Raw genomic sequence first — 13,244 nt, forward strand, 5'->3', positions numbered from 1 at the left:
ATCCACGTGTGCGCGGTCCCTTAAGAATTGTCCTAGCATCATCTTTGACCTCCCCTGACCATGCCCTCACAGGGGTGGCCAGGCACACCTGTAGGGGCTACTAGGAGTCAGGGCTACAGTGTGTCCCTACAGCTTATGGTTTTCTTAGGGCTTTTCTTTTTCAGCAGCAAAAGAGCTGCATATACTCACCTCTGATTGGCTAAGAGCTCTTCCACAAGGATTGGTAGGCTTATGACATATTTGCCTGTTGCAAACATGAGCACAGTTGTTTCTAGTGACTGGAAAAAGGCTCAGCAAGTCCTGTTGATGTTTTATGTGGTCATCAGGCTGGCCTGCCCAGAAACATATGCAATTAGTAAGAAGGTATAATTGTTACTTCTCTCACTCCTTAACAAAAAAAGACAACATCAAAACTGCAGGGAAGGAAGCTTTACTTTAGTTCAGAACCTCATAATTTTCAGCCTGTAAAATTATGAGAGAGTTTGAGCACCTCACATCATGGGGACAGATAAGTACTGAAGCTGTGTGGAGCAGCAGACACGGTCCCAGGTTATATATGAGTATAGCCTCAGTGACCTACTTTCTATAAACTGGTCACACCTTGCACAATGTGACTTCCACTCTGTGGTGTACTAGAACTTTGAATGCATCAACAGATAAAATATTAGCCATAATGATCAAATTGTCTCTGGAAACACTCTCATAAACCCAAAAGAGTGATTTACTAGTTTTCTAAGCATTTCTTAACGTAACCAAATTGCTGGGACCAACTATCAACGGCACCGATTGCATCTGCCAAAACTGCTCCTCTGTGAGGTTAAGATGTCTTTCCAGAGTTATTGTCTGAAGTTGCAGTTATCTGTGAGAAACTGCAGGGGTGAAGAAAGTACAGAGAACATAGCACATTGAAATATTTTATAAGAGAGAAACTTCCTATCATTTCTTAAATTGAGAATTGATAAGTCACATTTGCCAACTGATGCTGCACACATTTTATGCTTGATTATGCAATGCCTAATAATTATCAGCGGATTAGCACATTGCTTCAAATAATCGACAATTTCTACAGTGAAAAGACTTGAAATTTCCTCTCAGCTATTTTTAAAATGTATAATTTTATTATTCACTAGTATGGCAGTGTGGGTTAGAAGACTAAAAAGAGAAAGAATTAATTCCTGCCTGATATTTTTATTCCTCTTTTCCTTCATCTTTCTCATTTCTTGACCTCCAACCTCTGAACCCCAAGTTTTGTCTGCGTGCTTCTGAGTAAATCTATATCCCACAATGCCTAGCAACACATGGCACTTATTTAGTTTTCTTTTTAAAATTGTTTTTTATTTAAATTTTAAGAATCTTATTCTACATATCAATCCCAGTTCCCTTTCCCTCCAGTCCTCTCATTCCCCCACCAACACCCCCCCTCACCTGTCCTACCACCATTCACTCCACCCATGGGGGATTATCAAAGGCTGTCACATAATTTGGGGCAAGACCTAGGCCCTTCCATGTGTATCTAGGCTGAGAGAGTATCCCTCCATAGGGAATGGGCTCCCAAAGCCCATTCATGCACTAGAGATAAACACTGGTTCCACTGCCAGAGGCCCCATAGACTTCCCAGGCCTCCCCAACTGACACCTACGTTCAGGGGGCCTAGTTTGGTCCTATGCTCTTTCCCCAGATGTCAGTCTGGCGTCAGTAAGCTCCCACTTGCTCAGGTCAGCTGTTTCTTTGGGTTTCCCTAGAATAGTCTTGACCTCTTTGCTCATCACTCCTCCTTCTCTACAACTGGATTCCAGAAGTTTGGGTCTGTGCTTAGCTGTGGATCTCTGCTTCTGCTTCCATCAGCTACTTGGTGAAGGCTCTATGATGGCATTTAAGATAGTCATCAATCTCATTTTAGAGGAAGGGCATTTAAGGTAGCCTCTCCACTATTGCTTAGTTTCTTAGTTAGGGTCATCCTGTGGATCCCTGAACATTTCCCTAGTGCCAGATTTCTCTTTAAACCTATAGTGGCTTCCTCTATTAAGGTATCTCTTTTCTTGCTCTCCCAACTCGACCTTCCTGATCCCTCATGTTCTCCTCCCTCCTCCCTTTCTCCCCTCCTCTTTCTCCTACCTCCATCCTCCCTCTCCCATGCCCAGCTCAAGGGCATTTATCTTTCTATGCTCAACTATTTAACATGGCTTGATGTTCTCCCATTCACCCCACACCATAAACGTAGCAGTTTCCTTTTTATGGTTAAAGACAAGTCCACTGTCTACACATCTGTGTTTTCCTTGTCATCTGATGATTCCATAGCTTGATTGTAGTTCATGGTGCTGCAATGAACATAGGGTGCAGATATCTCAGAAAACTGCTCCTGAATATTGGAGGTAAACATGTGGTAGTAGCACTGCTGGGCCATATTGTGGCTCTGCTTGCATTCTCTTAGGAGACCCGCATCACTGTTCATCCACCACAAAAGTATTTAAAGGATTCCCTTTTATATACATATAGTTTAGCCATTCTGACGGGAGTAAGATGGTACCTCAGAGTTGTTTTAATTTGCATTTCCCTGATGCCTAAGGATGTTGATCATTTTCTTAAGTTTCTTTCAGCCATTTTAGATTCCTCTATTGAGAACTGTCTATTTAGTTCTGTACCCCACTTTTTAATTGGATTATTTGGTGTTTTGGAGACTAGCTTCTTGATTTCTTTGTAAATTTTGGAGATCAGCCCTCTGTCGGGTATATGGTTAGTGAATTTCTTTTCCCAGTCTGTGGGCTGCCGTTTGTCTTGTTGACTATGTCCTTAGCCTTACAGAAGCTTCTCAGTTTCAGGAGGTCCCATTTATTAATTGTTGATCTCAGTGTCTGTGCTACTGGTGTAATGTTCAGGAAGCGGTCTCCTGTAACAATTCATTTGAGGGTATTTCCTACTTTCTCTTCTAACAAGCTCACTGTGGCTGAATTAATGTTGAGGTCTTTGATGCATTTGGACTTATGTTTTGTGCAAGGTGATAGACATGGATCTAGCTGCAGTCTTCTACACTCCAGCATCCAGTTATGCCAGCACCATTTGCTGAAGATGCTGCCTTTATTCCGTTGTATAGCTTTAGCTTCTTTGTCAAAAATCAGGTGTTTGTAGGTGTGTGTGTGTGTGTGTGTGTGTGTGTGTGTGTGTGTGTGTTAATATCAGGGTTTTCAACTTGATTCCATTGGTCTACCTCTCTATTTTTCCTTCATCATGATTTTTGATTTGGATACTTACAAATATCCAGTAATGAGATAAGAATTTTCACATACCTATTTTCTTTTTTCATTAGAAATTTCAACATTTTAAATTGAAAAAGGATCACATAACTTTCTGCCTCATGAAACCCTTCCCTTCCAGGATTGGGTGTCCTTTGAAGTCCTAGGACACGAAAGTGCAGCTGCTGTGAGCACACAATTACAATGGCTGTGCCATTCCCAGAAGATAGGATTTCACAGCAGTTCTCCCTGTATCAGGGCTCTTGAATGCTTTCTGTCACCTTTTTTTTTATTAGTTCAAATTAGCAACAAGCTTGTTTCACATGTCAATCCCTTCTCCCTCTCCCTCCCCTCACCTACACCCCACCTACCCCACCCTGACCTAACCCCACCCCATCCACCCTCTACTCCCCAGGCAGGGTAGGGCTCTCCACAGGGGCTCCACAAAGTCCAACATATCATCCTGGGCTGGGCCTAGACCCTTCTCCATGTGTCTAGGACAAGAGTGCCTCTCTTCAGTGGGATGGGCTCTCAAAGTCCTTTCTTACACCAGGGAAAAATACTAATCCACCACCAGGGGACCCCTAGAGTGCAGAGGCCTCCTCATTGACATCCATGTTCAGGGGTCTGGATCAGCCCTGTACTGGCCTCCCAGACAGCATCTGTGTTCCCCCTTGTTCAGGCCAGCTGTTTCTGTGGGTTTCCCCAGCCTGGTACCGACCCCTTGGCTCTGCAACTAAGTTCCAGAGCTCAGTTCAGTGTATATCTGTGGATGTCTGCCTCTGCTTCCATCAGCCGCTGGATGAGGGCTCTAGGATGGCCTAAAAAAGTAGTCATCAATCTCATTTTAGGGGAAGGGCGTTTAGGTTATCCTCTCCACCATTGCCTGGATTGTCCATTCATGTCATCCTTGTAGGTCTCTGGAAATCTCCCTAGTGCCAGATCTCTCCTTGGACCTAAAATGGCTCCCTCTAATATGGTATCTCTCATCCTGCTCTCCTCTATTCTTCCCCCAACTCAATATTTCTGCTCCTCCATTTCCTCCTCTCCTCTTCTCCTGCTCTCATTCTAACAGCTCCCTCTCCCCTATCCTCATGCTCCCAATTAGCACAGGAGGTCCATTCCTGGGGTCCATGCATTTATCCCCTAGAGTCCTTCCCATTTTCTAGTTCTGCCCACTTGTCTGGCCATTTTTGCTTTTATATTATTATTTTCAATTTTGTGTTTTCATGGAATTTCTGTGTGAGAACGTGCCTCTGTGCCTGCATGTGTTCCTTGTGCTTTTCCTTTGGATCTTCTTTTTTCCTACTCTTTTGTTTGTTCTGTCCTACTCTGGTTTGTTTGCTCAGTTGCTTGTTTGCTAATGAGGGGGAGAAAAAGATGCTGTGGATTTGACTTGGTGGGGAGGATCAGGGTGGAGTTGTAGGAGGGAAACTGTGATCAGAATATATTGTCCCAAAAACATCTTCAAAAAAAGAACTTGTACTCAGCTAACAATGAAGTTGGAGATGAACTATGAACCATAGTTCATAGTTTATGGTATCATGAAACACAGGAAACTAAAACAGATCATTCTGTCTCATCAAAGATTCTTATTAATGTGTCATCATTTCCTTTGCTCTTCTCTGGAGAGCTGAGAAAAACCCTGGGAATGCCCAGACATAGCCTGGATGAAAGACAGCTGTGAGGCTCTAGATCTTGGAATCGGTGCACGGTGTCCTGACTGACACTCATCTTGTGCAGTCACTGCCTGTGTGAATCCATTCACCATTCATTGAGTAAGCATCGTCTTCAAATCCTGGGTCCACATCTACCAGCTGCGCAGCCTCAGCAAGTCAATGGGCCTTCCTAATCTATTCCCTATGAATCTCAAGAGTGGTTTCAACTGCAGGGCATAAGGCATCAACACCATCCGGGTATGTACCTGGAAATGTGAACTGTGCGTGAATCCATGTCTCCTCAGATGCTGGAGCCCCCACCTATATGTATGAGTTTCAATATCTCCCAAGCTTTGTATCAGACATGAGACCCAAGACTGTGAAAGGAGACCATGGCGATGATCTCTTCTCTGTATGGGGAGCCCCATTTTTAAAAGGTAATGTCTCTCTACCAGCTTGTCCTTGGTGATCTGAGGCCTATGTTTGAGTTTTGGCTTTATGGCCTTGAGGAATTTTTCCTTTTAAACTGGCTTTCCCAACTCTCTGTAACAGGGCTCAGCTATGGGACAGTGCCCAGCCTTTCTGCTTCTTCAGTACATGTGATGGGATTGTGTTAATGTGTCCCCAGCCATAGTCATTCTCAGAATCCTGACACTAATGAGAGAATTGGAAGGCCACTCACGTGATCTACATGATGACAAGAGTGTCAGTATTTGATTTTTTTCCTCCTATAAATATTAGAATATGAGCAAGGAGTTAGAAAATGTTTTAACTTGAATAAGGCTTATGTATCATCAATTTAAATGTGCTTAGTGATACAATGCTTAGGGAACCTTTCACAGAGGTCTTTAATACCTTATTTTCAACAATTGCATATAATGTGTGACCTCTGGCATGTCGCTCATGTCTAAGAATTTTGATTGTTTCCAGATTCTATGAAGAGCTGTATGTGTAGGATGTTGACCACAGACCTAAGGGCCAGCAACTCTGGTAGCAAAATGAGGAAACTGATTTTTGTTGCCATTAGACTCCAAGGGGGATGGATGCCAGGCAGGTTAGCATGAGAGATAAAGGAAGAGAGCATCTGGAATATTCCTCTAAACTTTACATCGAGGGCACACTCACCCAGATCTTTTAAAAAGGCAGGTTTTGCTTAATGAGTGTTTAATAAAGCCAAGGGTGCATTTCTCCCCTTCAATTATTAACCAGGCCTGACCCCATTTGTTTTTCAGAAATCAGGGTAGATCAGACCCTTTCAGGATGATGTGTTCATAAAAAAAAAAAAGACTAAATGTATTAAAGGTGTTTAGATTCTGTTGCTGCTGCTCATTAGCCACATTTTAAGTGGGTAAATTGTTATTTTCACCACAGAGGGTGCTTCAGAAGAGGAGATCAATCTCAGCAAGATGGTGATGAAATTCTGGGGCAACTTTGCTCGGAATGGGTGAGTCTGGTGGCAATGATGCCAGACCTAAAGTGGTGCAGTGGGTCAGACCTACTAGGGAGGAGTAGTTTTCTAGTGATTGAGTGATCATCCTTCTGTCCTGTGGCCTTAACATTCTCATAATGAGAGCTGGGTTAATCTGGTGTGTAGTTGTGGTGATATTTGTGTGATACTTCAGCTTGAGTAGACAACCTGAACTTTGACTCAGACTGAGAGATCTCAAGTTTTGACTATTGTGTCTATTAACTCTTGTGTCAGAACAGAACATCAAGTGGGGAGCATATGTTAGGTCAATATTCCTTACCTCCTGTTGTTTGTAAAGTGGGGGGAAAGGACCAGGATCCTAACACAATCCTCAGAGGCAAGTCTCCCATGATCATCTCCTCCAACAAGTCCTTCTTTATTACGTTTCTGCCACGTTCCTATGGTGCTATCAGGTGGGGATCAAGGCCTCAGTCCATGAGGGGATAATATTAAGTTCTAAATTATAACTTGCCCCATATTAAGTTCTAAATTATAACTTTCTCATGCCCATCTCAAAAAGTCATCCCCACAGATTCCCAACTTCTTACCACTTTTGTTTGTTTGTTTTTGTTTTTTGAGACAGGGTTTTTCTGTGTAGCTTTGGAGCCTATCCTGGCACTTGCTCTGTAGGCTAGGCTGGCCTCAAACTCACAGAAATCCATCTGCCACTGCCTCCCAAGTGCTGGGACTAAAGGTATGCACCACCAATGCCCAGCCTTACCACTTTTAATATTGCTTTGATATTAAAGTCCAAAGACTTCCCAGTCTCGGGTGAACCATTGCTATGAGAATCCACTTAAACAAAGAAGTAACAGATTCCAAGATGCCAAACATTCCTATTCTAAAGGGAGGGACAGAAAAATATCAATGAGAAATCAAACCAAAGCAAGTCCAGAATCCAAAATAGAGAAGAATTTAAATCCTAAATTTCCTTTTTAAACATCCAGCAATCTGTTGACTGACATGAGCTCTGAAAAGCTTGGAAATGCATTCTCCTAAAGTCTTGTTGCCTGTACCCTGTCTTGGCTTCTGTGTATAAATAAATAAAATAATACCCATATTAATATATGGGTATAAAATATGCCCCATAGGCTCATATAGCTGAGTGCTTAATCACCAAGGAATGGAACTCTTTGCTTGGATTAGAAGGATTTGGAGGTGCGGTCTTACTGGAGGAAGCATGTTACTCCTCCAACAAGGTCTTTGAAGTTTCAAAAGCACATGTCAGGCCCAATGTCTCTATGTGTGGATCAGGGTGCAGCTTTTCACCTACCACTCTGGTGCTATTCATGCTGCCATGCTACTGCCATAATAATAGACTAAATCCTTGAAACTATAAAAAAGGCCCCGATTAAATGCGTTATTTCATAAGAGATGATTGGCCATGGTGTCTCTTGCACAGCAATAGAAAAATGACTGAGACAGACTTGCACTGCTCATGTCCTGGATGTTTCCTAGGCAGATGCTCCAAGTCATGGCATTTCTAATTTGCTAGGATCTCCATCAAAATGTCACTTTACTCTCACAGATTCCTGGATCATGCTCTTAGGCTTGCTACCTGGGATATCAAACCACATACTGTGATGTCCTCACATGCTTTCATTTGAAATCTAGGTAGCAACCTTGTGATGCCATCAGCCTTGTATTTTACATATCTACAAAACCAGTGTTATAGGATAATGCCAAGATATAACTGTAACTTGAGATGCAGTTAGATACCATGAGCTATTGGCTGTAAAGCCTCTGGGTATCTGAACACAGGGAAATAAGCCCTAAAGAATCAACTTTTTATACCATACTGTAGACAAAGAGATACCTAATGCTAATACTTCAAGCAATGTCTCAGAACAAGTGATAACCTTGTGATGGGTCATCTTGCAGATTCCTGAGACATCCTCAGATAACTTCTTCTTTATCTTTTAGAAAACTTGCATCTTCCTATGGCACTGATGCTTATTATGAAAAACTAAATCTTTCAAGTCTTTTTGCTGTGATTTTTCCCTTTAATCTCCCTGTAAATGTAATCAAAATCAACAAAAACTACTCTGACATTTCCTGGAAAACTGTGATACTTTTGATCAAGTCCATCAGTTATACAGCCCCCCATCTCTGAAATCAGTGTATCAAAAAAAGCTTTGGGCATGGACAAATGTAGACAGAATGAACACTAATTATCTCTAGTCAAATTTCCCACAGAGGCCCATTCCCATCTGAAATGTTATAACCTTGGCTTCAGTGTCTTCTTTCCATTTAGAACCTACTAAAATCCCTTGCTAACTCTGAGTTCCATAGAGCCCATACTCCAAACTTCTAAATTTCTTCAAAAACCTTTAAAAAGTATTCCGAACCACAACATCCATTTACTCACAGGGTGATCCACATCTCAGGAAGTTTTAGGTGTTATCCTTCAAACACTTTGACAAAATTACTAATGTTCATCATCTTAAAGAATTGAAGTTTAAGCTGGGCGATGGTGGCTCATGCCTTTAATCCCAGCACTCGGGAGGCAGAGGCAGGCAGATCTCTGTGAGTTCGAGGCCAGCCTCGTCTCCAGAGCGAGTGCCAGGATAGACTCCAAAGCTACACAGAGAAACCCTGTCTCGAAAAAACAAACAAACAAAAAAAAGATTGAAGTTTTACTGAGCTCTAAGCTCTGAGTTTCCCATGGACTTTTAAGTCAAACATCATGATAGGGGCACTTGGTAGGAGCACATCAGGAGGCCATGATGTGAAGAGTGAAATCCCAACACTGTTTAAGGCCTTCATGATATGCTTTTTCCAACTATGCTCCACACTCTATTCCACTAGATTCCAGATTGGTATCAGACCATACACATGAGGATTTGAGATTTAACTCATAACAAGATTTGAGACAGAGACAGAGACAGACAGGGAGAGAGAGAGAGCAAGCAAATTGTCTCAGGAGATAGAGACCTGTCCATCTGTGGATGGTTGCTGATGGGGGTTGTACTTCTGTATATATGTTTCTCTTATTGGTTAATGAATAAAACACTCTTTGGTCAATGAGGCAGGAAGATACACGGTACTAAGAGACAAAAGAATTCTGGGAAATGTAGGCAGAATTCTGGTAGGGCCTGCCAGAATAGTCACCATGTAGGCTGCCAAAGGAGTAACAGGTCCGGACTCGTCTCTGGTAAGATAAGACCACGTGGAAATACTTAGATTAATAGAAATGGGTTAATAATTAAGACAGAGCTAGCCAATAAGTAGCCCTAGCCACTGGCCAAAAGTTTTATAATTAATATAAGTCTCTGTGTTCATTTGGGGCTGAAGTGGCAGGGGGACTACCATGTGGAAATACTTAGATTAATAGAAATGGGTTAATAATTAAGACAGAGCTAGTCAATAAGAAGCCCTAGCCACTGGCCAACAGAGTTATCACTAATATAGCGTCCATGTGTTTATATGGGGCTATATAAACAGCAGCAGGAGCAGGCTGGCAGGAAAGAAAATCCAGCAACAAGTTACTGGTTTCTTGGCAGAGATGAGCCAGGGTATTCTTGCACATCTCCAAGAACCATGGAAACAACACAGCTGATTTGTTGACTTTCCCTTTTTATTCTGTTCACAGGAATCCCAATGGGGAAGGGCTGCCCCATTGGCCAGAGTATGACCAGAAGGAAGGCTATCTGCAGATTGGAGTCCCAACACAGGCAGCCCATAGGCTGAAAGACAAGGAAGTGGCCTTTTGGACTGAGCTCAGAGCCAAGGAACCTGCAGAGAGACCAACCCAGAGGAAACACGTTGAGCTTTGATCAGGAGGCACAGCCATGATTGAGAGCCTGGATCCAAGAAAAGGGATATACCACAGAAGTTGTTGCCAAAGTAAAGCATCTTATTGTTGAGGACATATAATCATGTGGCATGCCATACAATAAGGAAAGACATGGAATTGTGTAGCACACTATACAAACACAATAAGGAGAAATGTTTGAGTTTATGCTCTCAATTTTTTTGTTTTTGTTTGTTTGTTTGTTTGTTTTGAGACAGGGTTACTCTGTAGCTTTGGTGCTGTCCTGTAACTCACTCTGTAGACCAGGCTGGCCTCAAACTCACCGAGATCTGCCTGTCTCTGCTGGGATTAAAGGCATTTGTCACTGCTCTCACATTTTAACAACACAAAACCATTCCCCCAGGAAATCAAACCAGAGTGTGTATCTTTGTTTCAAGATGAATCTATGGGCATTAGAAAGGGACATAAGGAGAGAGATCCAGCATCATGAGATGTCACCTCCCCAGGGGATGAATGGATAATTGACTGTCCTGCTGCCTAAAGCAAAGGATCATGCTGTGGAAGAGATGAGATTTTTGTTGTGCCACTTTTTTCCTGGATACACACAAACAAGGTCCACTCATCCCAGAGAGCGCAGGAATGAATGACAGCAGAGAAATGATTCTACCCAAGTGATCACTTGCAAAATTAAGAACAATTTACACAACTGTAAGAGACAGTGGGAATAAAATATACACTACCACTACAAAATGCTAGATTTGGGGCACATAGAGTAGGAATGCAGATAAAAAAGACTGAAAGACAATGGGGCAAACATTAGGTCCTTTATATTCATGACCTACACCTATGGCATATCATGTTCATATGAGAGCACCAGAAGGCTAGAATGTACTCTATAGGCCTGCCAGGTATGGTGAATATGGCCTTTCTGAACTGGCCCTGCTCACTGTCTGTAGCTGTCCTCTGTTATTGGTTCCACATCCTTTCTTTCCTGACCTCCTAGGGTCTCCTTAGCAACTCAGGTTTCACCCTCATAACTTCATTCATGGCCTTCGTATAGGCTGCTGATGGCCATTTGGACCGTGGCATACATTGTCTGTTTTTCCTTTGAAATCCATGTCAAGGCTTCCATGAACAAGCAGTTTGCATTATGTGCCTGCAGAAACACCATCATGGATGATGGCAAAGTCTGTCCCCAAATGGTGGGGTACACAGGCTCTTAGAATACAGTTGTAGGAGACCCTTAGGACCTAGATAGATGTCAGAATGTAGGAAGAATCTCCCATGGCTTGTGTGATAGGACACCATGGATAATTCTCTTCTCAAAGTAAATGTTTTTGTTCTTGAGAGCAATGGGTAGGAACTAAATAATTTCCATGATGCTCTCAAGGTATTTTTCTTTTTCAGATGAAAATTTGTGGCCTATTTTTAAGATTTTAATATGGACATGTACCACAATTTCCTTGTCTCCAACATCAAATGAGTTTTTGCCAGCAAACTGCACATCTTATTGCATATTGATGCTAAGTTTCACTGTAAGCCTAGCGACCAGCATCTACTAATAACCAGCCAGGCCTGAATGCTGTTCTGTTGAAAGTTTCCATCACCAGCTTTATCAAATCCCTTTAAATTCAGTCACAAGCAAAGTCTCATACTGTGAACACTTCCTTGCCAATAAGCAATACATAGAGTAATTAATTAAAAAGTAACCTCTCCTAGGCATTTCCAATGTGTTAATATTAAAACATGGCACAAATGGACTTCTTAGCCTAAAAGGCCCTGTCCCAAATGGCTTGACAGATTTTTGATGATCCCTCATGGAACGCCTCACGCTCCCTGAGGAGTAGATGGGGGAGTGGGATTGGGGTGGTTAGTGAGGGGCATGGGAAGATGGGAGGGAGAGGGAACTGGGATTGATATGTAAAATAAGATCGTTCCTAATTTAAATAAAATTTATTAAAATAGAAAAATATGGTATTATTTACAGAGTTCACACTCTACAACTAGGCTATCAGGCTACCAAAAACAAACAAACAAACAAACAAACAAACAAACAAACAAAAACAAAAATCTCAATGCCTTAAGAAAGCTGAAAATTTTGTTGTGCCATATTCACAGTTATCCTCGGCTAGATACCTGGCACTTCAGTTCCCAGTGGAGTCTCGTTGTCATATGAAACCTAAGGCTCCACAATCTTATCTGCATTCTGGTTCTGCCTGCAACAGCATCTACTCCAAATCTCTAATTGTTTAAAGTCATGTGGACTTTATACAATAGTCATATCAACAGCCCAATGCCTGGTGTGAATGCTTTTAGCCAGATTTTCTGTCACCATGACAAATACATAAAGAACTTAGAAGTAAGGGCTCTTATTTTGATTGATGATTTTTCCATCTCAGTCCATTATGTAGGGAGTGCAAAGCCCTTCTGAGGAGCACATGGCAGTCAGGACCAAGTTGGTTCTTCCTTCTTCCCATTTTATTCCACCTGAGACTCCAGCCTACAGGATGGTTCCACCCACAATCAGGGAGAGTCACTTCCTTTGCAGACCCAGCCAGAAGTGTGCTTTACTAATCTGGTGTCTTCTCAAGCTAATTAAGTTGATAACTGATATTAGCTATCACAACTTTGATTATCTTATATCAGGTGAATGGCTGACAATCATTTTCTACTTTCTGTTCATGGTCTTTGCTGTGTTTTTTTTTTTTTTTCATTAAACTTTTAAAAATTAGAATATAATTACATCACTTCCCCCTTTCCTTTCATTGCTCAAACCCTATCATAACCCCTTCCCTGCAACCCCTCTTCTGCCTCCTTTCCATATTGGTGAATGCCTTTTTTGAATTATTCTCTCTCTCCCTACCCTCCAACTCTCCTGTCCCATTCTCTCTCTCTCCTGATCTCTCAATCTCGTTCTGTGCCTCTCTGTCTCTGTCTCTGTCTCTGTCTCTCCCTCCCTCCCTCTCTCCCTCTCTCTGTCTCTGTCTCTCTCTCTCTCTCTCTCTCTCTCTCTCTCTCTCTCTCTCTCTCACACACACACACACACAACCCCCACACATGAGTCCATTTAGGTGTGTCTTGTGTGTATATGATTTGAGACTGACAACTTTCTAATGGATAAGCACTTAGGAATT

At 42.1% G+C, this 13,244-nt stretch overlaps 1 protein-coding gene across 3 annotated transcripts in view; it reads left to right on the forward strand.

Annotated features, from left to right (window-relative positions):
• The window catches only part of LOC100769432 (liver carboxylesterase 1), a 33,731-nt gene extending 21,903 nt beyond the window's left edge, over positions 1–11,828 (forward strand). For 2 of the 3 annotated variants that reach the window (XM_027405609.2, XM_027405610.2), the window contains 3 exons: positions 5,194–5,325; positions 6,260–6,332; positions 9,949–11,828. In XM_027405609.2, the coding sequence (XP_027261410.1) occupies positions 5,194–5,325; positions 6,260–6,332; positions 9,949–10,132 (389 nt within the window). In that variant the 3' untranslated portion in view covers positions 10,133–11,828. Of the gene's footprint in view, positions 1–5,193; positions 5,326–5,440; positions 5,594–6,259; positions 6,333–9,948 lie in introns of all 3 variants that reach the window. The other variant, XR_003483399.2, reaches the window with a different exon arrangement.
• The last annotated feature ends 1,416 nt before the right edge of the window (positions 11,829–13,244 follow it).

This window comes from Cricetulus griseus, chromosome 3 (assembly GCF_003668045.3).
Source record: "Cricetulus griseus strain 17A/GY chromosome 3, alternate assembly CriGri-PICRH-1.0, whole genome shotgun sequence".
Lineage (NCBI taxonomy): Eukaryota > Metazoa > Chordata > Mammalia > Rodentia > Cricetidae > Cricetulus > Cricetulus griseus.